The 26703-nt window shown below is 44.4% G+C and overlaps 1 protein-coding gene and 1 non-coding gene across 12 annotated transcripts in view; both read left to right on the forward strand.

The window, feature by feature from the left end:
• Positions 1-26703, forward strand: part of NAP1L4 (nucleosome assembly protein 1 like 4) — a 60104-nt gene that overhangs the window by 17652 nt on the left and 15749 nt on the right. For 8 of the 11 annotated variants that reach the window (XM_067037828.1, XM_059070210.2, XM_067037835.1 and 5 more), the window contains exons 2-8: positions 2437-2467; positions 2909-2967; positions 11891-11990; positions 16243-16384; positions 18446-18532; positions 19978-20109; positions 24032-24103. In XM_067037828.1, the coding sequence (XP_066893929.1) occupies positions 2454-2467; positions 2909-2967; positions 11891-11990; positions 16243-16384; positions 18446-18532; positions 19978-20109; positions 24032-24103 (606 nt within the window). In that variant the 5' untranslated portion in view covers positions 2437-2453. Of the gene's footprint in view, positions 1-2436; positions 2468-2908; positions 2968-9944; positions 9995-11890; positions 11991-16242; positions 16385-18445; positions 18533-19977; positions 20110-24031; positions 24104-26703 lie in introns of all 11 variants that reach the window. The other 3 variants (XM_067037831.1, XM_067037833.1, XM_067037832.1) reach the window with 1 other exon arrangement.
• LOC131760680 (small nucleolar RNA SNORA54) lies at positions 24755-24881 on the forward strand. Its single transcript, XR_009336785.1, has one exon. It is a non-coding gene; the product is annotated as a small nucleolar RNA SNORA54 (small nucleolar RNA).

Raw genomic sequence — 26703 nt, forward strand, 5'->3', positions numbered from 1 at the left:
GTGAGCATCTGCCAGGAATCTCTCCACATCTTGGAACCACTTGCTGCATGGTCCCTAATTGGATTTTCCCCGTTTGTACTCTTTGTCCAAAGAAGCAACCCCCCCAACCCCAAGCCTTCAGTGAACTCACCTGTAGCTCACTTCAGTATGTGTGTCCCAAATTGCACTTTCTCTGCTGTTCCCAAATAAACTCTATTTCTGGTAACTGGAGTTTGCCTTAGTTTACCTCCTTTTTTTAAGGTTGAAAGAAACCCCAGTCCTCATCTTACTAGCCAGGTAACCTTGGGTTAGGCACCTCACTCTTCCCATCCTCAGTGTCCTCTTCTGTGCACTGGGGATGCACCGTCCCTGCTAGAGTTGCTGTGGGTATAAAATGTGGGAAATTGCCTGTCACATGGGGACCTTGCTAGTACAGGAGGTGTTGGAGTTAGGTGTTTGGCTTGATTGGGTGGGGAAAGTGGGACTCTGTCCGTTAAGCTGGCAATGACAGCTGCTGCAAGAGAGAGCAGTTGATGTGTGTGGTCTACACAGTAGGTGCTGGTGGACATAATTGTTAGACAATGGAGACTTTAATTATGTAGCCAAATTGTAGTTGATTTCAGTGTGTAACCAGTTTGGCAGTAGGTGTCAGTATCCATTCCTATTCTTTGACCCAGAAATCCTACAGTCACAATCCTACTATTGCCATATAAAGAATCACTTGGGGTGGGAAGCCATGTAAACTAAGGTGTGTTCATGTAGATGTTATCAGAAGTATATCATGGGGGGAAAACTTCAGTATATAACAACTGGTAAAAGGTAAGTGTATTAGCTCTTAAAATGTCATCAGATGTTATTTTGAAGACAGACCTGCCTGTCTCATGTTTTGCATTTGTAATATATGAAAAAGAATATCAGCTTGAGATTCAGACTTCCCTGGTGGTGCAGTGGTTAAGAATCCGCCTGCCAATGCAAGGGACATGGGTTTAAGCCCTGGTCCAGGAAGATACCACATGCTGCGGAGCAACTAAGCCTGTTCGCCACAACTACTGAGCCTGCGCTCTAGAGCCTGCGAGTCACAACTACTGAGCCTGTGTGCCACAAGTACTGAAGCCCACGTGCCTAGAGCCTGCGCTCCACAAGAAGAGAAACAACCGCAATGAGAAGGCCACGCACAGCAACCAAGGGTAGTCCCCGCTCACCGCAACTAGAGGAAACCTGCACACAGCAATTAAGAACCAACGTGGCCAAAAATAAATATATTTTTTTTTAAAAAAAGCTTGGAAATAGCCTGGGTGCGGCTGTATGCATGCAGCAGATTGCGGAGGAGCTAAGCTGGGAGGTGTAGGAATTCGGGTTTCTGTGTGGAGTGACTTTGGACTCAGCAGAAGGTGATGGGGACCGTTGGAGGGTTTTTCCTCTCCTGATTTTCATTTGTTTCCTTAAATCATTTAGCTTTTTGAAAAAGATAATGTAACATTTATGTAGTATTTCGAATTTTTAAAGTAATTACAGTGTTTTATTTTGAAACAATTACCTGAGAAAGATGCGCTTAAAACAATTGTAGTTCATAAATTCCAACTGGAGCTATATTTCCTGACTGTGAGGCATTATTGTTCTCTTTGACCCTGAAGCACTGATTAAGGGGTTTGGACTTTGCTCAGATACCTAAGAATGAGTCATCGACCAGTTGTCAGCCTGAAACCACTCTTCAGAGGGGGATCTGAAGTGAATTTACTACATCTAGGACTAAGGAAAAGTGATAACCAAACCTGACTGTTTTTAGCTCTGCATTTAGATAGGGCTTTGAAATTGTACTAATATCAAGTTCTATTTAAGTCATAAATGTCTTAGAACCCACCTTTAATATTTATAGGTAGAAAGTCACCTAGTCTGGAGATAATCTTTTTTTATATGTCTCTTGTAAAAGTGGGATCATAATTGAGTGTATTACATGATGTTTTTACACAAGTACTGCATCTTCAGTGTAGAAGTAGTAGAACATACAGAATAAACAAAATTTTAAAATCATTCTGTGAGTTAGGGTTTGAAAGACAATGTGAGCACCAGTAAATTCTTTGAATTGCTCTAAAATAATTGGTCTAGCATAAATAAATGTTCCTGTTTCTGTTATAGACGTAAGGTAAGTTAAAATTGATGAATTGTCTTTATTCTGAAGTCTGGTCATTTTAGTGCCAACAAGAGAAATTTTTTATGAGTAAATGTGCTTGCACTGAAAGGCGTGTACGTTTTTAATTTGATGAGTTTTGACAAGTGTGTATATCCAAGTAACCAGTACCCCATTCAAGGTCTTGACATTTCCGTCACCCCAGAACAGTCCTTCCTGCCCCTCCATACGAGGTCCTCATCCCCCACTGAAAATCACTGTGAAGAGTACATTTGAAATTTTTTTTGTTTGTGAATATTTAGTAATGTTAATTCTTTTTTAATTTGTAGGAGATAAAAACATTCAGATGGCAGATAACAGGTAAGCCAAAATGGACTTCGTTTATTGGAGTTTAAATTTTAGTTGGTGAGCAAGAGGCAAGCCTTATTTCTGTAAACATCATTAGGTGCTCTAGCCGATGGCTTTTTTTCCCTCTGTTTTTGAGCCCATAAAGAACTTGCTTTAGATGTGAAAAGTGTGTCATATATTGATACTAAAAACCTTTGTGTTTTTAGAGACTTTGTGTGGCTGTCCCACAGAGCCACTGTGGGCACTGTGTCCTAACAGCTTGGCAAGGCGGCTTTTTTTAATAACGGTGAGGAAAGTATTTCATAGGTAACGTGTGTGTCTGTAGTTGTCTTCTGCTCAAATCTGAAGTTACTGTGGAGACACCTCTTAATATGTTAAATAAGAAAAACGCCCTTGTGCTGTTTATCTGTGAAACTTTTTTTAGAGTAATACTTTTTAAATATATTGTTTTAGTTTTTCAGATGGGGTTCCTTCAGATTCCTTGGAAGCTGCTAAAAATGCAAGTAATACAGGTCAGTTCACTGCACATGGGAAAGTGAACCGTTGGCGAGTTTGCATGCAGAGCAGGGAGGCTCCTACTCAGACCTCGGAAGTCAAGTGAATAGCACAGTGCACCTCTACCTGCCTTCTCTCACCATTAGCGCTGATTACCAGGCACTCAGGCTTTTTTCACTTGTGCCTTTACTTCTCTTCCCGTGATTATTCTGAAGCATGTCCCAGATATCATATCATTTTGATATCATAAATACATGACTTTTCCTCCATTTTCTTTTTTTAAAAAAATAAATTTATTTATTTATTTTTGGCTGCGTTGGGTCTTCGTTGCTGCGCACGGGCTTTCTCTAGTTGTGGGGAGCGGGGGCTACTCTTCGTTGCAGTGCGCAGGCTTCTCATTGCGGTGGCTTCTCTTGTTGCGGAGCACAGGCTCTAGAGCGCAAGCTCAGTAGTTGTGGTGCACGGGCTTAGTTGTTCCACGGCATATAGGATCTTCCTGGACCAGGGCTCGAACCCATGTCCCCTTCCTTGGCAGGTGGATTCTCAACCATTGTGCCTCCAGGGAAGGCCCTTTCCTCCATTTTCAAGTATTTATCTATACTTGTTTTTCCCTCTGAACTGTTTGAAAGCAAGTTATGGATATTCTGGCTTTTTCTTCCTAAAACAATTTAGTATAAATTTCCTGAAAATTAGGATAAAGTCTCATAACCACAATGCGATTACCACAACGAAGAAATTTAATGTCGGTCTAATACTATTAGCTAATGTACAGTCATGTTCATATTTTCCTGGTTTTCTCAGCAATTCTTTTACCGCCGTATCCCACACTCAAATCCAGGGCTGGCCAAGGATCATGTATCGCGTTTAGTTCTGTCCCCTTTATTCTAGAGCTATCCCCCCACCTGTTTTACCCTTCCTCGCAGGGACACATCAGCAGGTTGTGTGCTCCAGCTGTCTTGTAGAATGCCCACACTCTGGATGGGTCTGGTGGTTTTCTCACTAGTTTCAGGGTAAATGTCTTGGCAAGAAGAGCACATAGGCGACCTGATGGAGTGGGAAGGCACAGGCCCATGACGGGGCTCCCTAGAGTGACAACGCGGTAAAGACAGTGTCTGCCGGTCTCTGCCTTAGGGTCCTTGTAGTGAAGAAGCTGTCGGGCACCCTGCGGGAATCCTGTTCTCCATAAGACTCTTCTGTAGGGATTCGGGCACCACTGATGATCCTTGCTGAATCCATGATGATGTTGGTGGTCATCAGAGGGTGTTTTTCTAATTGTATCAATCTGACTAACGTATTACTTCTATTAAAGAAATACTTCTCGGGCTTCCCTGGTAGCGCAGTGGTTGAGAATCCGCCTGCCAATGCTAGGGGACATGGGTTCGTGCCCTGGCCCGGGAAGATACCACATGCCGCTGAGCGGCTGGGCCCGTGAGCCATGGCCGCTGAGCCTGTGTGTCCGGAGCCTGTGCTCCGCAATGGAAGAGGCCACAACAGTGAGAGGCCCGCGTACCACAAAAAAAAAAAAAAAAAAAAAGAAAAGAAATACTTCTCTACTCCCCTGCTACCCCATTTTAATGTTACTATAGACTTATGGATTAGCTTTTTATTCAGTGTTTAATCATTTGTCATCGTTGTTTTGTTTTTTGATAAATAAATAAATAAATTATTTTATATAGCAGGTTCTTATTAGTTATCCATTTTATAAGCATCAGTGTATACATGTTAATCCCAATCGCCCAATTCATCACACCACCAGCCCCACCCTGCTCCGCTTTCCCCCCTTGGTGTCTATACGTTTGTTCTATACATCTGTGTCTCAAGTTTTGCCCTGCAAACCGGTTCATCTCTACCATTTTTCTAGGTTCCACATATATTTGTTAATATACGATATTTGTTTTTCTTTTTCTGACTTCACTCTGTATGACAGTCTCTAGATCGATCCACATCTCTATAAATGACCCAATTTCGTTCCTCTTTATGGCTGAGTAGTACTCCATTATATATATATATGTACCACATCTTCTTTATCCGTTTGTCTGTCGATGGACACTTAGGTTGCTTCCATGTCCTGGCTATTGTAAATAGTGCTGCAATGAACATTGATGCATGTGTATTTTGAATTATGGTTTTCTCTGGGTATATGCCCAGTAGTAGGATTGCTGGGTCATATGGTAATTCTATTTTTAGTTTTTTAAGGATCCTCCATACTGTTCTCCATAGTGGCTGTATCAATTGACATTCCCACCAACAGTGCAAGAGGGTTCCCTTTTCTTCACACCCTCTCCAGCATTTCTTGTTTGTAGATTTTCTGATGATGCCCATTCTCACTGGTGTGAGGTGATACCTCACTGTAGTTTTGATTTGCATTTCTCTAATAATCAGTGATTTTGAGCAGCTTTTCATGTGCTTCTTGGCCATCTGTATGTCTTCTTTGGAGAAATGTCTGTTTAGGTCTTCTGCCCATTTTTGGATTGCGTTGTTTGTTTTTTTAATATTGAGCTGCATGACCTGTTTATATATTTTGGAGATTAATCCTTTGTCCATTGATTCATTTGCAAGTATTTTCTCCCATTCTGAGGGTTGTCTTTTCGTCTTGTGTATGGTTTCCTTTGCTGGGAAAAAGCTTTAAAGTTTCATTAGGTCCCATTTGTTAATTTTTGTTTTTATTTCCATTACTCTAGAGGAGGTGGATCAAAAAATATCTTGCTGTGATTTATGTCAGAGTGTTCTTCCTATGTTTTCCTGTAAGAGTTTTATAGTGTCTGGTCTTACATTTAGGTCTCTAATCCATTTTGGGTTTATTTGTGTGTATGGTGTTAGGGAGTATTCTAATTTTATTCTTTTACGTGTAGCTGTCCAGTTTTCCCAGCACCAGTTATTGAAGAGATTGTCTTTTCTCCATTGTATATCCTTGCCTCCTTTGTCGTAGATTAGTTGACCATAGGTGCATGGGTTTATCTCTGGGCTTTCTGTCTTGTTCCATTGATCTATATTTCTGTTTTTGTGCCAGTACCATATTGTCTTGATTAGTGTAGCTTTGAAGTATAGTCTGAAGTCAGGGAGTCTGATTCCTCTAGCTCCGTTTTTTTCCCTGAAAACTGTTTTGACTGTTCGGGGTCTTTTGTGTCTCCATACAAATTTTAAGATTTTTTTTGTTGTAGTTCTGTTAAAAAAATGCCATTGGTAATTTGATAGGGATTACACTGAATCTGTAGATTGCTTTGGGTAGTATAGTCATTTTCACAATATTGATTCTTCCAATCCAAGAACATGCTACATCTCTCCATCTGTTGGTATCACCTTTAATTTCTTTCATCAGTGTCTTATAGTTTTGTGCCTACAGGTCTTTTGTCTCCCTAGGTAGGTTTATTCCTAGGTATTTTATTCTTTTTGTTGCAGTGATAAATGGGAGTGTTTCCTTAATTTCTCTTTCAGATTTTTCATCACTAGTGTTCAGGAATGCAAGAGATTTCTGTGCATTAATTTTGTATCCTGCAACCAAATTCATTGATTAGCTCATAGTTTTCTGGTGGCATCTTTAGGATTCTCTATGTATAGTATCATGTCATCTGCAAACAGTGACAGTTTTACTTCTTCTTTTCCAATTTGTATTCCTTTTATTTCTTTTTCTTTGATTGCCGTGGCTAGGACTTCCAAAACTATTTTGAATACTAGTGGTGAGAGTGGACATCCTTGTCTTGTTCCTGATCTTAGAGGAAGTGCTTTCAGTTTTTGACCATTGAGAATGATGTTTGCTGTGGATTCGTTGTATATGGCCTTTATTATGTTGAGGTAGGTTCCCTCTATGCCCACTTTCTGGAGAGTTTTTATCATAAATGGTGTTGAATTTTGTCAGAAGCTTTCTCTGCATCTATTGAGATGATCATATGGTTTTTATTCTTCAGTTTGTTGATGTGGTGTATCACGTTGATTGATTTGCATATACTGAAGAATCCTTGCTTCCCTGGGATAAATCCCACTTGATCATGGTGTATGATTCTTTTAATGTGTTGTTGGATTCTGTTTGTTAGTATTTTGTTGAGGATTTTTCCATCTATATTCATCAGTGATATTGGTCTGTAATTTTCTTTTTTTGTAGTATCTGTGTCTGTTTTTGGTATCAGGGTGATGGTGGCCTCATAGAATGAGTTTGGGAGTGTTCCTTCCTCTGCAGTTTTTTGGAAGAGTTTGAGAAGGATGGGTGTTAGCTCTTCTCTAAATGTTTGTGAGAATTCACCTGTGAAGCTATCTGGTCCTGAACTTTTGTTTGTTGGAAGATTTTTAATCACAGTTTCAATTTCATTACTTGTGATTGGTCTGTTCATATTTTCTGTTTCTTCCTGGTTCAGTCTTGGAAGGTTATACCTCTCTAAGAATTTGTCCATTTCTTCCAGGCTGTCCATTTTATTGGCATAGAGTTGCTTGTAGTAGTGTCTTAGGATGCTTTGTATTTCTGTGGTATCTGTTGTAACTTCTCAATTTTCATTTCTAATTTTATTGATTTGAGTCCTCTCCCTTTTTTTCTTGATGAGTCTGCCTAATGGTTTATCAATTTTGTTTATCTTCTCAAAGAACCAGCTTTTAGTTTTATTGATCTTTGCTATTGTTTTCTTTATTTCTGTTTCATTTATTTCTGCTCTGATCTTTATGATTTCTTTCCTTCTGCTAACTTTGGGTTTTGTTTGTTCTTCTTTCTCTAATTCCTTTAGGTGTGAGGTTAGATTGTTTATTTGAGATTTTTCTTGTTTTGTGAGGTAGGCTTGTATAGCTATAAACTTCTCTCTTAGAACTGCTTTTGCTGCATCCCATAGGTTTTGGATTGTCGTGTTTTCATTGTCTTTTGTCTCTTGGTTTTTTTAAATTTCCTCTTTGATTTTTTTCAGTGATCTCTTGGTTATTTAGTAATGTATTGTTTAGCCTCCATGTGTTTGTGCTTTTTACGTTTTTTTTCCCCTGGAATTGATTTCTAATCTCATAGCGTTGTGGTCAGAAAAGATGCTTGATATGATTTCAGTTTTCTTAAATTTACTGAGGCTTGATTTGTGACCCAAGATGTGATCTATCCTGGAGAATGTTCCATGCGCACTTGAGAAGAAAGTGTAATCTGCTGTTTTTGGATGGAATGTCCTATAAATATCAATTAAATCTATCTGGTCTGTTGTGTCATTTAAAGCTTGTGTTTACTTACTAATTTTCATTTTGGATGATCTGTCCATTGGTGTAAGTGAGGTGTTATAGTCCCCCACTATTATTGTGTTACTGTCGATTTCCTCTTTTATAGCTGTTAGCAGTTGCCTTATGTATTGAGGTGCTCCTATGTTAGGTGCATATATATTTATAATTGTTATATCTTCTACTTGGATTGATCCCTTGATCATTATGTAGTGTCCTTCCTTGTCTCTTGTAACGTTCTTTATTTTAAAGTCTATTTTATCTAATATGAGTATTGCTACTCCAGCTTTCTTTTGATTTCTATTTGCATAGAATATCTTTTTCCATTCCCTCACTTTCAGTCTGTATGTGACCCTAGGTCTGAAGTGGGTCTCTTGTAGACAACATATATATATGGGTCTTATTTTTGTATCCATTCAGCGAGCCTGTGTCTTTTGTTTGGAGCACTTAATCCATTCATGTTTAAGGTAATTATCAATATGTATGTTCTTATTACCATTTTCTTAATTGTTTTGGGTTTGTTTTTGTAGGTCCTTTTCTTCTCTTGTGTTTCCCATTTAGAGAAGTTCCTTTGGCATTTGTTGTAGAGCTGGTTTGGTGGTGCTGAATTCTCTTAGCTTTTGCTTGTCTGTAAAGCTTTTGATTTCTCCATCAAATCTGAATGACATCCTTGCCAGCTCGAGTAATCTTGCTTGTAGGTTCTTCCCTTTCATCACTTTAAATACATCATGCTACTCCCTTCTGGCTTGTAGAGTTTCTGCTGAGAAATCAGCTGTTAATCTTATGGGAGTTTCCTTGTATGTTATTTGTCATTTTTCCCTTGCTGCTTTCAATCATTTTTCTTTGTCTTTAATTTTTACCAGTTTGATTACTGTGTGTCTCGGCATGTTTCTCCTTGGGTTTATCCTGTATGGGACCCTCTGTGCTTCCTGGACTTTGGTGGCTATTTCCTTTCCCATGTTCGGGAAGTTTTCGACTACAGTCTCTTCAAATATTTTCTCGGGTCCTTTCTCTCTCTCTTCTCCTTCTGGGACCCCTATAATGTGAATGTTGTTGCATTTAGTGTTGTCCCAGGGGTCTCTTAGTCTGTCTTCATTTCTTTTCATTCTTTTTTCTTTATTCTGCTCCGTGGTAGTTATTTCTACCATTCTGTCTTCCAGGTCACTTATCCGTTCTTCTTCAGTTATTCTGCTATTGACTCCTTCTACTGTATTTTTCATTTCAGTTATGGTGGTGTTCATCTCTGTTTGTTTGTTCTTTAATTCTTCTAGATCTTTGTTAAACATTTCTTGCATGTCCTCGATCTTTGCCTCCATTCTTTTTCTGAGGTCCTGGATCATCTTCACTATCATTATTCTGAATTCTTTTTCTGGAAGGTTGCCTATCTCTACTTCATTTAGTTGTTTTTCTGAGGTTTTATCTTGTTCCTTCATCTGGTACATAGCCCTCTGCCTTTTCATCTTGTCTGTCTTTCTGTGAGTGTGGTTTTTGTTCCACAGGCTGCAGGATTGTAGTTCTTGCTTCTGCTGTCTGCCCTCTGGTGGATGAGGCTATCTAGGAGGCTTGTGGAAGTTTCCTGATGGGAGGGACTGGTGGTAGGTAGAGCTGGCTGTTGCTCTGGTGGGCAGAGCTCAGTAAAACTTTAATCTGCTTGTCTGCTGATGCTTTGGTCTGGGTTCCCTCCCTGTTGGTTGTTTGGCCTGAGGTGACCCAACACTGGAGCCTGCCCCACTCTTTGTTTGGGCTAATGGCGGACTCTGGGAGGGCTCACCCCAAGGAGTACTTCCCAGAACTTCTATTGCCAGTGTCCTTGTCCCCACAGTGAGCCACAGCCACCCCCCGCCTCTGCAGAAGACCCTCCAACACTAGCAGGTAGGTCTGGTTCAGTCTCCTCTGGGGTTACCCTTCCTTCCCCTGGGTTCCAATGCACACACTACTTTGTGTGTGCCCTCCAAGAGTGGAGTCTCTGTTTCCCCCAGTCCTGTTGAAGTCCTGCAGTCAATTCCCACTAGGCTTCAAAGTCTGATTCTCTAGGAACGCCTCCTCCCTTTGCCGGACCCCCAGGTTCGGAAGCCTGACGTGGCACTCAGAACCTTCACTCCAGCAGGTGGACTTCTGTGGTCTAAGTGTTCTCCGGTCTGTGAGTCACCCACCCAGCAGTTATGGGATTTGATTTTATTGTGATTGCGCCCCTCCTGCCGTCTCATTGCGGCTTCTTCTTTTTCTTTGGATGTGGGGTATCTTTTTGGTGAGTTTGCAGTGTCTTCCTGTCGATCATTGTTCAGCAGTTAGTTGTGATTCTGATGTTCTCGCAAGAGGGAGTGAGCGCACGTCCTTCTACTCTGCCATCTTCCCTCATTGTCTATCATTATTCTTTTGGTGTGTAAATTGTCCCATTTGGACAGTGGGGTCCCTTTAAGGTGGCTTCTATGTCCTTTTGCTGCGTCCCCATCCATTTTGAGTTCTCTCTAGCTTTGTGGCATAGGCGATGTTCCATTTTCCCTTGAACTTTCCTTTCCCCAGACCTGGAATCTACATTTATGCAAGGAGGCCTGTATCTTTTAGTTGGGACAGGGATTTAAAAACCAAAATATAAGTGCCATCTGCCATTATTTCTTGACCTTTCAGTGGCCAGAGCTAGAGATTTGTGTTTGTGTATATGTTTAGTATTTACATACAGTTTTGTATATACACAGTTACATATGCTTTATACACATACACGGTGCTTCATGTTAGTGATTGGGATTGTAGTTAATAGGTAAAAGATTGAGTGCCGATGTGTATTCAGCTTGCCCACATCACTGTCTTACAAAAGGCTGGGGAGAACTCTAGGTCTGTGCTGCTTTTTGAGTCGGGTAAGGGCCCTAAGTTTGGGTTTCCCTACAGTGTTGATGAGAGGGAATCTTTTCAACAGAGCCGGTGCCGCGAGCCAGGTGTGAGCCAGTCTGCGGCACAGCTGACATCCCTCTCAGCGTCATGTTTGTTCTCGGGAGTTGGTACAGTGTGTGTGGGCTGTTGAGGTCTCAGGGCAGAGGGGCAGGGGCTTCTGGGAGGAGGCGGGTTTGGGTAGGAGGGCAAGGTGGGTGAAGGTGGAGGCAAAGAGCGCCTGGAAGGTCTGGTGCCCCCAGGGAGCTGGTGGGAGTTGAGCTTTCCTGAGCTGGGGCACAAGTGCGTGCTGATTTACAGAGTCACGGGCACCTTGTCCCCGTCCTCGGCTTCCGGGAGGGAGGTAGACTGCCCGAGCTTAGCGAATGACAGTGTCCTCAGTGGGGAGACTGGGGCTCTATGGCTAAGGTAAGGAGCAGAACTCTCCGGGAGCCCTTGGTATATTTATAGCCATCCACTTGGTGACTTAACACAGAGTATCAAATGCCTTGAAAAATAAATATTTTTGAAACAGATGTTTTTAAGAAGCTACTTGCTATATTTACAAATTAAAGTAGATAAGCAGGGCTTCCCTGGTGGCACAGTGGTTGAGAGTCCGCCTGCCGATGCGGGGGACGCGGGTTCGTGCCCCGGTCCGGGAGGATCCCATGTGCTGCAGAGTGGCTGGGCCCGTGAGCCCTGGCCGCTGAGCTTGCGCGTCCGGAGCCTGTGCTCTGCAACGGGAGAGGCCGCAGCGGTGAAAGGCCCGTGTACCACACACACACAAAAAAAAAGTAGATAAGCAAAGGTAGTAGATATGTGTTTGTGATTTTCAACTCTTGGCTGTTGTGGGGTGGAAGTATTTTAAATTTTTTGGCCTTGTTTTTTTTTAACTCTTAATAGAAAAACTCGCAGACCAGGTGATGCAGAATCCTCAAGTTTTGGCAGCTTTACAGGAACGTCTTGACAGTGTCTCCCACACTCCTTCAAGCTACATCGAGACGTAAGTATGCCGTGAGTGAGACGATGCAACTTTAAGAAACAAAGAAAAAAACCTCTCCTGGTTCCTTAGACTAGGAATAAGTATGTTTTTCATTCAGTAGACCTTGCCTGCTGAGAGGCACGCTCTGGGGTCCCAAAGGTGAGTGCTGGGGTCAGACCCTGGTAGAGGCTACAGGCCTGTGGCCAGGGTAGTGCGGCATGTGAAGTTATGGGCGAGTGTACGGTGCCAGCCTATAGGGTGAGAGGCCTTCGTGGGTCCTGTGAGCGGGCGGACCGGGGCAGTGCTTTCTCTTCATGGTGGCTCCTAGTTCGCTAAGAGACCTCAGTCCTGCCCGGCTCACCTACATGAGCCTGCGACACCAAAACGTGGCTTATCTGGCCGAAGTCTGTGTCTTGGTTGTATTGCACAGTGAACACCGTAAGGATGCCCACCCTTGAATCCCTTGGGCCGCTCTTCTCGGGGCCAGGCTCCCCTCCTGCAGTCAGCGCACGCACGGCTGGGCCTCAGAGCGCCACCCCGCACTCACACCGGCTGTCCCACGCGGGGCTGGGGATGTTGTCCCAGAGGGGGCACGCTTGGGGGCTGCTCTGCCCGTAGAGAGGGTTCTTTGGGGGGGGGGGTGTCACCTAGTGGGGAAGGTTCTGTGAAGTGTTTGCAGACTAGATCGGTGGGGTGTGGTGATGCTGGGTGCAGGTAGGAGAGCAGAGTGTGAGCGGTGGTTTCTAGTTTCTGGCTTCAGAAACTGGGTGAATGGGGTGGCATTTGCTGAGAGGAAATGGGGGAGGGGAACAAGGTTTTGTGCGATAGATTTAGTTCCACGTTCCATGCTGTACGTGACGTGCCTGTTGTGGGGAGAAGAGCAGTGTGTAGTCACTCTCACTGTTTAGAGGCTGGCTGGGGACGATATCTGGTTTCAGTTGGCTTAGAGCTCCTTGTATTTTTACTCCCTTTAGGAAGATTTGAAAGTTAGGAAATAACGTTAGGTTGTGTAATTAATGTAGAGAAGAAGTAGAGCCCTTAATGTATTCAGTGTTATTAAATTCTTACTCTGCTTTTTCCTTGTTCTCTCACTAGCAGTAGTTCTAGAACGGTTTCTGTAGTTGGCAGTCTGTAGTGAAGGACCTTGGTCCAAACTGAGGTTGCCGCGGGTATGATTATACCAGGACAGGGTCCTTTGTGATTCAAGCCTTTTCCACTACAGTTGACCCTCTGTATCCACGGGTTCCCTGGGTTATGCATCTGCAGATTCAACCAACTGTGGATCAAAAATATTGGGGGAAAACTTTTCCAGAAAGTTCCAGAAAGCAAAACTTGAATTTGCCTCATACCAGCAACTATTTACATAACGTTTACATTGTATTAGGTATGGTAAGCAATCTGGTGATGATTTATAGTATATGGGAGGATGTGCTTAGTGTGCAAACGCTATTTTATTTTATATAAGGGTCTTGAGCATCCTTGGATTTTGATATCCACAGGGTTCTGGAACCAGCCCCCCTTGATTGGCTGTATTTTCTAAACAGTGCTGTGCTTGGGAGCTGCCTGGTACTGTTTACCATTAGACTAATGCCAGCCCTGCCCTTGAGGAGTCAGCCCACATGGAGGAGGATTCAGAGGACAGGACCCAGGCCCACCAAGGGGGGCAGTGTGGATCTTTGTGGGGCACAGGAGTCCGCTCCTTTTCTTTTTCTGTTAATTTATTTATTTGGCTGCCACAGGCGGGCTCCTTAGCTGCGGCCTGTGGGATCTAGTTCCTGACCAGGGATGGAACCTGGCCCCCTGCGTTGGGAGCGCAGAGTCTTAACCAACCACCGCATCACCAGGGAAATCCACAGGAGTCTGCTCTTTGTTCCGGATTTTGACTAAGGGCTTCAGGTTAAACAAATGACTTGAATGGGTTTGAAATGTTTTTTCCCTTCTGATTTATAAAAGTAAGGCACACAAACTAAAATGTTTCTTAGAAGGTAAAAAGTATCGAAGGGCTAAGGAGCTGGTAGTTGTCTGACTCTAGACCAGAATGCACGTCTTGTCTCTGTCGTCCCTGGTTTTTCCTTTGGTGTGTCAGCAGGAGCTCCTCCTGTGGTGCTGAGTATTCCTTGAGGACATGGTTGTGGACAGGCCCTGTTTTAATCGTGCTCATCTTGTCATTGTTCCCAGTCTTTCACTTTTACAAATGATATATCAGTGGTCACTCCAGCACATAAAAATTTGGTTATTTCCTTAGGAAAAATTCTTAGAAGTGGATGCGAAGAATATTTGCAAGGTTCTTGTTTACCCTTAAGAAAGATGAGTCTGTACAGTGGAGAAAAGACAACCTCTTCAATAAGTGGTGCTGGGAAAACTGGACAGCTACCTGTAAAAGTATGAAATTAGAACACTCCCTAACACCACACACAAAAATAAACTCAAAATGGGTTAAAGACCTAAATGTAAGGCCAGACACTATCAAACTCTTAGAGGAAAACATAGGCAGAACACGCTATGACATAAATCACAGCAAGATCCTTTTTGACCCACCTCCTAGAGAAATGGAAATAAAACCAAAAATAAACAAATGGGACCTAATGAAACTTAAAAGCTTTTGCACAGCAAAGGATACTATAAACAAGACCAAAAGACAACCCTCAGAATGGGAGAAAATATTTGCAAATGAAGCAACTGACAAAGGATTAATATCCAAAATTTATAAGCAAATCATGCAGCTCAATAACAAAAAAACAAAACAACCCAATCCAAAAATGGGCAGAAGAACTAAATAGACATTTCTCCAAAGAAGATATACAGATTGCCAACAAACACATGAAAGAATGCTCAACATCATTAATCATTAGAGAAATGCAAATCAAAACTACAATGAGGTATCATCTCACACCGGTCAGATTGGCCATCATCAAAAACTCTAGAAACAATAAATGCTGGAGAGGGTGTGGTGAAAAGGGAACCCTCTTGCACTGCTGGTGGGAATGTAAAGTGATCCAGCCACTATGGAGAACAGTATGGAGGTTCCTTAAAAAACTAAAACTAGAACTACCATACGACCCAGCAATCCCGCTACTAGGCATATACCCTGAGAAAACCATAATTCAAAAGGAGTCATGTACCAAAATGTTTATTGCAGCTCTATTTACGATAGCCAGGACATGGAAGCAACCTAAGTGTCCATCAACAGATGAATGGATAAAGAAGATGTGGCACATATATACAATGGAATATTACTCAGCCATAAAAAGAAATGAAACCGAGTTATTTGTAATGAGGTGGATAGACCTGGAGTCTGTCATACAGAGTGAAGTAAGCCAGAAGGAGAAAAACAAATACCGTATGCTAACACATATATATGGAATCTAAGAAAAAAAAAATGTCATGAAGAGATTAGTGGTAGGACGGGAATAAAACACCGACCTACTAGAGCATGGACTTGAGGTTATGGGGAGGGGGAAGGGTAAGCTGTGACAAAGTGAGAGAGTGGCAGGGACATATACATACTACCAAATGTAAATTAGATAGCTAGTGGGAAGCTGCCGCATAGCACAGGGAGATAAGCTCTGTGCTCTGTGACCACCTAGAGGGGTGGGATAGGGAGGGTGGGAGGGCGGGTGACACAAGAGGGAAGAGATATGGGAACATATGTATATGTATAACTGATTCACTTTGTTGTAAAGGAGAAACTAACACACTATTGTAAAACAGTTATACTCAAATAAAGATGTTAAAAAAAATGAAAGATGAGTCAATTGGAGGGCCTCTGCCCTCAGCCTCATCAGACCTGGGAATTTTAAAAATTTTCTTCTTTTATTTAAAAAAATTTTTTTGGCTACACCTCGAGGCTTGCGGGATCTTACTTCCCCGACCAGGGATTGAACCAGGTCCTCGGCAGTGACAGCGCAGAGTCCTAACCACTGGACCGCCAGGGAAGTCCCCCCTGGGAATTATTTCTTAATTGCCAATTTGGTAAGGAAAAGACAGCAGTTCTTTTAAATTTACATTCTTTTGGATATTTTATGAGATTGGACCTTTCTTCTTCATTAATTGTATTTTTTGTGAATTATCTTTCAGCTTCCTCCTCCGCCACCACCCTCCTTTTGGTGGGGGGGCGGGGAGGTGGTGTTTGTCCTTAATGATTTTTAGGAGCTCTTTTTCATGGTAAGGGTGTTAATTCTATGTTAATGTTAATTTATTTTAGTAAAAAATAAGCATGCTGCCTTATTTTGCAGGCATATGTATGTTTTACTTTTTATTCCCTCTCTTTTAGTTTACCCAAAGCAGTAAAAAGAAGAATCAACGCACTGAAACAGCTTCAGGTGAAATGTGCTCATATAGAAGCCAAGTTCTATGAAGAAGTTCATGACTTGGAAAGAAAGTATGCAGCATTATACCAGCCTCTCTTTGACAAGGTAGGGAACTCTGTTGGTAAACTTAATTAGTATATTTCAGAAAGTTCTTTAGACAAAACATCCAGATGTACCCAGTGAATCATTAAATGTTACTTTTTTTTTTTTAACATCTTCATTGGAGTATAATTGCTTTACAATGGTGTGTTTCTGCTGTATAACAGAGTGAATCAGCTATACATATATCCCCATATCTCCTCCCTCTTGCCTCTTCCTCCCACCCTCCCTATCCCACCCCTCTAGGTGGTCACAAAGCACTGAGCTGATCTCCCTGTGCTATGCGGCTGCTTCCCACTAGCTATCTGTTTTACATTTGGTAGTGTATATATGTCCATGCCACTCTCTCACTTCATCCCAGCTTACCCTTCCCCCTCCCAGTGTCCTCAAGTCCATTCTCTACGTCTCCCTCTTTATTCCTGTCCTGCCCCTAGGTTCTTCAGAACCGTTTTTTTTTAGATTCCATATATGTGTTAGCATACGGTATTTGTTTTTCTCTTTCTGACTTACTTCACTCTATATGACAGACTCTAGGTCCATCCACCTCACTACAGATAACTCAATTTCGTTTCTTTTTATGGCTGAGTGATATTCCATTGTATATATGTTCCACATCTTCTTTATCCATTCATCTGTCGATGGACACTTAGATTGCTTCCATGTCCTGGCCATTGTAAATAGAGCTGCAGTGAACATTGTGGTACATGACTCTTTTTGAATTATGGTTTTCTCAGGGTATATGCCCAGTGTACAGTTGCTGTCAAAGTCCATCGCCTCAATTTTGGGATGATTTGTTGTCTGTTCAAGTATTCCACAGATGCAGGGTACATCAGGTTGATGGTAGAGATTTAATCTGCTACTCCTGAGGCTGCTGGGAGAGATTTCCCTTTTTCTTCTTTGTTCACACAGCTCCCGGGGTTCAGCTTTGTATCTCCCCACTTCTGCATAAAGGTTGCCTGAGGGCGTATCGCTCATACAGGTCAGGGCTACAGCAACAGCTGATTAGGGGGCTCTGGCTCACTCAGGCTGGGGCGAGGGAGGGGTACGGAATGTGGGGTGAGCCTGTGGCGGCAGAGGCTGTCATGACGTGACGTTACAACAGCCTGAGGCATGCTGTGTGTTCTCCCGGGGAAGTTGTCCCTGGGTCACAGGACCCTGACAGTGGCGGGCTACAGAGGTGTGAATAGTGACTTGTGCTTGCACACAGGCTTCTTGGTGGCAGCAGCAGCCTTTGCGTCCCATGCCCATCTCTGGGGTCTGTGCAGATAGCCGCGGCTCACACCCGTCTCTGGAGCTCGTTTAGGCGGTGGTCTGAATCCCCTCTCTGCGCACACCCCGAAACAATGGTCTCTTGCCTCTTAGGCAGGTCCAGACTTTTTCTCGGTCTCCCTCCTGGCTAGCTGTGGCACACTAGCCCCCTTCAGGCTGTGTTCATGCAGCCAGCCCTAGTCCTCTCCCTGGGATCTGACCTCCCAGCCCCACCCCATCCCGGCGGTGAGCAGATGGGCTGGTGAATGCTGGTCGGCACCGATCTTCTGTGCGGGGAATCTCTCCACTTGGCTCTCTGCACCCCTGTTGCTGCTCTCTCCTCTGTGGCTCCGAAGCTTCCCCCTCTGCCCAGCCCCCGTCTCCGCCCGCAAAGGGGCTTCCTAGTGTGTGGAAACCTTTCCTCCTTCACAGCTCCCTCCCACTGGTGCAGGTCCCGTCCCTATTTTGTCTCTGTTTTTTCTTCTTTCTTTTGCCCTACCCATGTATGTGGGGAGTTTCTTGCCTTTTGGGAGGTCTGAGGTCTTCTGCCAGCGTTCAGTAGGTGTTCTGTAGGAGTTGTTTCACATGTAGATGTATCTTTGATGCCTTTGTGGGGAGGAAGGTGATCTCCATGTCTTACTCCTCCGCCATCTTGAAGGTCTCCCCGAATGTTATTCTTTAAGCCCCAAAACTTAGAATCTTAAGCTATAAAAGCATCCAGTTTTCAGTCTTTTTATACACATTATTTACAAGTTCACTGTCTTTACTCTCAAGTTTCTGAGTAACTGAATGTAACCGTAAGTTCTTGTTTTTACTTAGAGAAGGGAATTCATCACTGGTGATGCTGAGCCGACAGATGCAGAATCCGAATGGCACAGTGAAAATGAAGAGGAGGACAAATTGGCCGTAAGTTTTTTTTTAATCAATGCCACTTGTGTTCTGTTTTAATGCTGTTATAAATAAGACGGTTTTGTGTGGTGATCTAGTGGTTAGGATTTGGCGCTTTCACTGCCGTGGCCTGGGTTGAATCCCTGGTCTGGGGAACTGAGATCCCGTGGAGCACGGCTGGTGGGGAAAAAAAAGAAATTGGATGGTTTTCTTTTACAAAGAAGAGAGCTCCTAACAGTAGGTGCCGCTTCAGCCTTAGGTTGGGTGTTTAGATTTCTTTATGACAGTGAAACCGGGCAGCTTGGTTCTGTTAATGTGGTGAGCCAGACACAGTCCCCTTTCTCAGCCGTCTGTGGCACCTCTGCACAGTGGTACAGTGAGATAAGGGATCAGGGCAGTGGAGATTAAAACATCAGAAAAAGTCTTCGTCGAGAGAAAGCAAAGACCCACAAGGGAGAGCACAGCTGTGTCTAGAAGGGCAGGTGCTAGAGGGTGGGCTGTGGTGGGGAGAGCATACTGGAAACATCCGTGCCATCCTGCTCGGGGACCAGCCGTGACAGTGAATTAGCCCCGGTGCATCTTGCCACTTTACATGGGTAAATGGTCCTTTTGGTGATGTGCCCTGTCCATCACCTGCTTGCAGCCTTTTTTTGGTGACGGGTATCATTCCAGTGCCACAGAAAGTCCCAACACGACAAGGTGAACTTTGTTGACCTGATTTTACATTTGGGAGTGGCTTTTCTATCCTATAGTATAAACTTGCGGGTCTTTTTTGTTTTTTTAAGTGTATGTTAGTTTTGGTAGCTTATATATCTTTCTCATCTTTTAAAAACATGTAGAATCTGGCGTAGTTGAAGCCATGCCTGTGGATCAATATAGTTGTGAATCAGTTCTTCATTGTGCGAGGAAAATCTGCCCATGTTAACTTAAGAAGCCCCTTGTGATCATGTCCTCCTAAGAATCACATGTCAGGCCTGTGATGTTAGAAAAGACTACCCTCTTCATGGCCACATCGCCTTTCTCTTCACCCCCCGATGTTTGCATGGTGTCTCTGTCCCAACATCTCCGTATCATTGGACATGCAGCTTGCGGGGCAGTTTCTTGTTGCTGGAGATCCTGGAGTATCCCTCTGGTGGTGATTATCCCAGGATGGACAGAGAGCCAGCGCTGGACAGCCTTCCCCAAGTCGGGGGGCATTGTATCAGCTCTTCAGCTCTTTTCCCCTTGATCTAAAATTACATCATGGAGTTAGATCTGGCTGGAATGCCTTAAATGCGTTGTTCCTCAGAGATGCTGGAAATTGTGATGGGCACAGTGGTCTTGGAGATGCAGTTTCAAAGAGCAAGTGTTTCTGATAGAAGTTTACATGGGTTCTGAAAACGTGGTCTGTATTAAGCCATTCAGTTATTTGTAAAGTCGTTGCTTCATGATAAGTATCCAATTTTGCGTCTTTACTTTTCTAGGGAGACATAAAAAATAAAGCAGTCATAGCGGAAAAAGAAGAAGCAGCAGCAGAAGAGCCAAACCCAAAAGGAATTCCAGAGTTCTGGTTTACCATCTTCAGAAATGTAGATATGCTAAGTGAATTAGTTCAGGTAAGCACACAGGCACATTCCCACTTTATAGAAGACATTATTTATTTGTGAACTTTCAACAGCATGTCTAGCAGTTGTTGATTGTGGGTGGAAAGGCGCCTTCTGTGACCATAACTCAGAGGAGTCAGGGTCCCCGGGAGGCCTGGCTGCAGCTGGAGCCCCCGTGCGCCCTCGTGTAGCGGCCCTCACGGAAAGGCCTGCCACGCAGAACCTCAGCCGAGCTTAGGGTCGCTTTGCCTCCTGTAAAGTGTCTGTTGTCTCACCCTAGGAAGCATGTTAACAGATTCCAGACCCTTCTCTACCTCACAGTGATGTGGATAAGCGAGAAGTGTGAGGATGAGGAGCGGGAGTGGGGGAGTTGACACTGAGCAGTGAAGTGTGCGTGCGTGTGTGTGTGTGTGTACGCATGTACCCATGAGCGTGTTTACACACAGGCGCACGCTCGCTGGCACGCAGTCTTCTGTTTTGATTAATTTTTGAAATTTGAAATGGGCCTGTTGTGCCGCCTTGCTACTTGTACAAATATTTAACAAGTTGCTAATAATTTCCAATCATTTTCCTTGAAAAAATCTTTTTTTAAAAAAAATGGGAATGGCCAAACTTCCTTTGTCTTGCCTTGTTGAGCTTTCTCTAGTGAAATGGTGAGCCAATTAAAAGAAAACAAATGTGACTTTCCCTGAGCTGAGTTATGGTAGAAGCTTCCAGAATTCAGAAATAGGTACTGCTCTTGGGCTTCCCTGGTGGCGCAGTGGTTGGGAGTCCGCCTGCCGATGCAGGGGACACAGGTTCGTGCCCCGGTCCAGGAAGATCTCACATGCCGTGGAGCGGCTGGGCCCGTGAGCCATGGCCGCCGAGCCTGTGTGTCCGGAGCCTGTGTTCCGCAACGGGAGAGACCACAACAGTGAGAGGCCTGCGTACAGCAAAAAAAAGAAAAAAAAGAAATAGATACTGCTCAAAAGTCCACAGAGGGGGCCATCTCAGCATTTGGACTTATTCCAGATGGGTCAGCACAGTGCTTTTATATCAGATCACGGCCACAGGTGGCGTGCAGCTAGCTCGCTCTACTGAAGTTTGCAGAGGTTTCACAGCTGCAGTTAGAATGGTTCCAGGGAGTTGCTGCGTTGCTAGCTCTGTTGCCTGCCTTGTTTAGTGCGTATCTGTAAGCCAGAACTGAAGAAAAGGTGGAGGGGATGCGTTTCTTACTTCCCTTCCAGATGGGGGAACATTTAAAATACATGACTTAACAATAACCTGTGTTTTCTTGTCTCATATGAAAAGGTGCGGTTCAAGAATACTAGACCATTGGGAATTCCCGGTGGTCCAGTGTTTAGGGCTTGGCTTTTACTCAGGGCCTGGGTTCAGTCCTTGGTTCGGGAACTAAGATCCCATAAGCCGAGCAGCATGGCCAAAAAAAAAGAAAAGAAAGAAAGCATACTAGACCAAGAATACTAGAAGACTAGAACGCCATGAGCCAGAAATTTATTGGGAAAATTGAGTAATATATGCTAGAACCAGATTCTCACCCTGCCTGTATGTTAGTCACTTGGGCAACTTTTAAAACTAAATAGCAGCATCAGTGCCTCCCCACCGCCAGGTCAGCGAGAGTTTGAGGTGTTTATAGAAGCGCTCTCATGATTCCGATGTACCCCCAAGGGTTGAAAACCCCCATGCTGGCAGAGCAGAGGGAGAAGGGTGTGTGCACCTGTCACTGGGACGGCTCATGGAAGTGCAGGCTCTGAGTCAGGAGGTCTGCATGGGGCCGGAGGATCTTTGTTTCTGATGTGTCCCCCAGGTGGTGGCCCGTGCTGCAGGTTGGGGGCACACTGAGTGGTGGCAGGAGCGTCGTGAGGTAGGCTTTTTGGTGCCGGTTAGGCGACTTGATTGAGAGACCTGGCTTCTGGTGTTGCCCGGCCGGCCAGTTAGTAACCCAGGGATGGCGCTGCTGCTTTGTCTGTAGCATTTCTTTGGTTTCAAGTACAGTCAGGTGTACTTGAATGAGGTGTCTCTTCCGTTCTCCCCAACACCTCTGTCTTAGTGTCAGTGCTTCAGTATTTATGCCACAGAGTATCTCGCTGCTTTTTGTCTTACAGTTGTAAAAAGACGTGTCATTTTTTGAGTACTCATTTAGTATGCAGAGAGTGGTGAAATGTGCTTTGGGCCGTTTATAACCTGAAGCAAGTAATGGTAGTAGGTTCCGTTTTGGTCAGATGTTAAATCTCAAAGGTGGGTTTGGCTGTATGTAGGTCCTTGGGTTCTCTGTTGGTGGTGGCTAAGATAGGTCCAAAAGCAGAGTTTTGAAACTTAGGGAGAGCAGCTTTAAATCAGTCCCTGAGTTGCTTCCACTGTTGTCCCTGAGTTTTGAGCCTGCTAACTTAGGGCTTTCCGTTCTGGTCTGGGCCATAGAAGGTCCTTGGCCCTCAAGGTGTGAGGCTGTTGGAGGAGATCAAGAACATAATGGCTGTCTCCTGGCTATGGGGTGGTACCAGTGGGTGCTGCTAGTTTGACTGCAGTGAGCTTGAAGATCCCAGTGCCGCATATTTGGAAAACATACTGGTGATACATTTGCCTTGGCGATTCTAGAACTAGGCATACGTGCTCAGTCAGTGATACACGTGATCTTGGAGGCAAGTGTTTTCTGGTTCTAGAATTTAGGATTTGACATCTCAGACTGATGTGGCCTTCTTTGAAAACTGCTTTGGACTTACTTTTTGTCTAAAGACTTGGAAGGTGCCTTTATTACTGCTTTTTTTTTGGTTTGTTCTATGTAGACAGACCTCGGAGACATTGTGGGTTTGGTTCCAGACCCCTGCAATACAGTGAATGTAGCATTAAAGTGAGTCACGTGAAGTTTTTGGTTCCCCGGTGCGTCTTAAAAGTTAGGTTTACACTATACTGTAATTTGTCTATTAAGTGTGCGATATAGCATTATGTCTCAAAAATGTACATACCTTAATTTAAAAATACTTCATTGCTAAAAAATCCGAACCATCGTCTGACATTGCAGGGTTGTCACAAACCTTCAATTTGAAGCAAGAACAACAAAAAAAACCCAAAAAAACAAACCAAAAAACCCACCAAAGTACCTGTGAAGCACAGTAAAGTGAAGTGCATTAAACGAGGTCTGCCTGTGATGTAGAAAGAATTTAAAATTGGGAAGTCAGTAGTTACCAGGCTCAGCAGAACCTCAGGAAATCCTTTCGCTCCAGTCCCCAGACTTCTAGGGTGAAGTGACGGTTTCACAAATAAAGCACCTCTCATGAGTATGTGGTCACTGGGTTTCAGGTCCTGTGATTTTTTTTTTTTTTTTCCTGAGTTTTTCTCAGTCGGCCTTTCGCAAATGACAGGCCCTGGTGAACTTCTGTGTTTGCATAACGATGACTCGTAAAGGCACAGAGCCATCGTTAGGAGCTCTTCCATAGTGCCTGCCGTTAGGTCTCAGACTTGCTTTGTGAGGGTCCTTGACTGTGTGTGTTGGATTTGGGATATTTATCACCACGTGCCCTAAGCGGGGGTGTTGGCTGCCAAGGTCAGTAGCTTGTCCGGGCATTTCTTCTGATTCTATCTCTTAGGAGGTGCTGAGGACCAGCAGTCTTAATTGATGGCATTTCTGACCCCGTCTATACTGGCAGCTGGTGGGGCTGTGAAGTCAGTCAGGGCTGTTGCCCCTGGCAATGAGCGCAATACCCTTCTGGCTTGGCATTGGTGGTTACCAGTGCTCCGTGCCAGACAAAGTTAGCACCTCATTGCTGCCACCCTAAGACTGCTAGTGACTGAACAAATTTGGGTGGCTTCCTGGGAGTGACAAGGACAGAATTCCAACAGGGCTAATTATCTAGGAGTAGATGCAACAGTGACTCAGTGAGAACATGTGTGTTGTCTGTAAAAGCTCACCAGAACTTTCTTTTCTTCTCTTTATGGTTAGGAATATGATGAGCCAATCTTGAAACACCTGCAGGATATCAAAGTGAAATTTTCAGACCCTGGACAGCCTATGGTGAGTACTGATTGTTTGAACTCCTGGCTGGTGTCAGAAAGGGTCAGGCCACTAAGGGTGAAGGGCTTGGAGCCAGAAATCCACACCTGGCCACTCACTTGTTGGGTGACTGGAGTGAGACGCGTATTCTCACATTGTGTCCCTGGGCCTCACCCGGCAGTATGCAGAGCTGGACAGTAACTCAGTCCACCAGCTGCTCGGGGGCAGGCACAGGAGTCAGGCACAGGAGGGGACACCTCGGACGTGGCGTCCACTGTGCCATGCTGTGGCTTCTGGGCTAGTTTGTTTCCTCTGTCAGATGGGGTGATGTCATCCTTCTCCTAAGCGTCTCCCAGGTTTGTGAGGATGGAATGTATGTAAAACAGGCTGCAAAGGATGGTTGGTACGTATTCAAATATAAGCAGCACTTTAACAGATATCCAAGATACTAGTGAAGGAAATGTACTGGGTTTTACCTTTAAGAATCACTACAGATAGATAAGACTGAAAACATGTTTCCCTGCTCTTTGATTTGTCTTGAAACACATCTTTCCAGAATACTTGTTCTCGTGGGCTGCTTGCCAGTTAGTGAGGGGAGTTAGACCTAAGCCAGGCCTGTCCTTTTCTGTGAAGCAGCCTTGAGACGGTGAGGCCTGAGCTGGGGTCCTCAGGGAGCACTGTTCGTGACCTCCCGGTCTGCCTGTGGCTGGTGGGTTCCATTCCAGTGCCACAGCAATTCCAGCACCACACAACTGACCGCCTGCCTGGTGGCTCTTGGTTTCAGGTCTTGAAGACACAGTGGCTGAGGGCCGTGGGGCTGAGGCCCGGTCTCTTCCCACTTCCCCCGCACAGAGCGGTGTGAGCAGGACTCCCTCTGCCCTGGCCTGTGGTGGTGCCTGCTGCGGGAAAAGCGTGGGGCCCACGCCCATTCCTGTCCCTCTCCTGGCCTGCTCCACTCTGCAGGTGGGGGGTGGGCACCAGCTGGAGTGATGCCTGCTCACAGGTTGGGGGTCACTTGTGTAGCTGAGGGAACCCCTTCTTTCCTCCCACACCCAGGTTATGGCAGTGCCTTCCTCTTGTCAATTTCTTCCCAGTAATTGCTCCTCACCTGTGTGAGGCTTGGCCACAGCGTCCCCAAGAGGCCTCCTGTGGCAGAGGGCTGTAGTTTGCTGCTGTGATTGCTGTGAATTCTCTTTCCTTCTGTGTGTGTGTGTGTGTGTGTGTGTTTGACGATTTCCTTGGTCCATTCCCTTTCTTTGTGTGTGTGTGTGTGTGTGTGTGTGTGTGTGTTTGATGATTTCCTTGGTCCATTCCCTTTCTTCGTGTGTGTGTGTGTGTGTGTGTGTGTGTGTGTGTGTGTGTGTGTGTGTTTGATGATTTCTTTGGTCCATTCCCTTTCTTCCTCAACCCATCTGTCTTATATTTTCCTCGGTCTCTTCCGTGGCTCATAGACAGGCTGGAGCCCTAGCTGTGGTAGACTCTAAGCCATCATGAAAGTCATATGTGCTTGTATAAGAAAACTTAGAAAGTACAGAGAAGTGTACAGAACGCTCTGCACTCTGTCTTTTAGAGATAACTATCAGCAGCTTAGTGAATTTACCCACAGTCTGCCCATTTTAAAATTATTATGAAATGGGGTCTTCCTTGGTGGCGCAGTGGTTAAGAATCCGCCTGCCAATGCAGGGGACATGGGTTCGAGCCCTGGTCCAGGAAGATCCCACATGCCACAGAGCAACTAAGCCCGCAGGCCACAAGTACTGCACCCACGTGCCACAACTACTGAAGCCTGTGCGCCTAGAGCCCGTGCTCCGCAGCAAGAGAAGCCATCTCAGTGAGAAGCCCATGCACCACAATGAAGAGGAGCCCCTGCTCGCCCCAACTAGAGAAAACCCGCACAGCAACAGAGACCCAACGCAGCAATCAATCAGTCAATCAACAAATAAATAAAATGTCTCAAGAAAATTAAATGAAACCACCTCACTTCAGAGTGAAACACAGCCAGGGTCTTTGCCCCTCCCCAGGGTCACTCTCCAGGGTCACCATGTTTGTACCTCAGCAAAGTGGAATCCCAGTGTGTGGACAGTGTTGCACTGCTCTCTTCATCTCATGCAGGCCCTACAGGGTGGAAAGTAATTGCTGCATCTGTTGGCTGTAAAAAGGTTCAACATTCCCCAGAATATGCCACTGCTACCACCACCCCTTTATAAATTATTGCATTATGATCAGCTTACTTGTACCCCAAGCTTTTGTTTAAATTTCTGATGATTTCCTCAGTTTAGGTTCCTTTTAGTGTAATTACTGGGTCGAAGGAGACAAACCTTTATAAGGCCCAAAGGTGGTTCAGTTTACACTCCTGATGATGCTAGTAGTATTTACAGTTTTCTTTTTGTAATAATAACATTGTTTGGTTTTTTTCTATTTTGAAATAATTTCAAGCTTAGAGCAGCGCTGCAGCAACAGTACAGAGAATCCCCATATGTCGTTTTCCTGGACTTGAGTTGTCTGCTTTGACCACATGGGCAGCGTTGCCTGGGGACCGCCTCTCCTCTTCTCAGCACAATTGTCGGCAAAGACAGTAGCAGCCGTGTTGTTTACTTTGCTGGGCAGCAGAGATGGAGTTT

This window comes from Kogia breviceps, chromosome 7 (genome assembly GCF_026419965.1).
Source record: "Kogia breviceps isolate mKogBre1 chromosome 7, mKogBre1 haplotype 1, whole genome shotgun sequence".
Taxonomy (NCBI): domain Eukaryota; kingdom Metazoa; phylum Chordata; class Mammalia; order Artiodactyla; family Physeteridae; genus Kogia; species Kogia breviceps.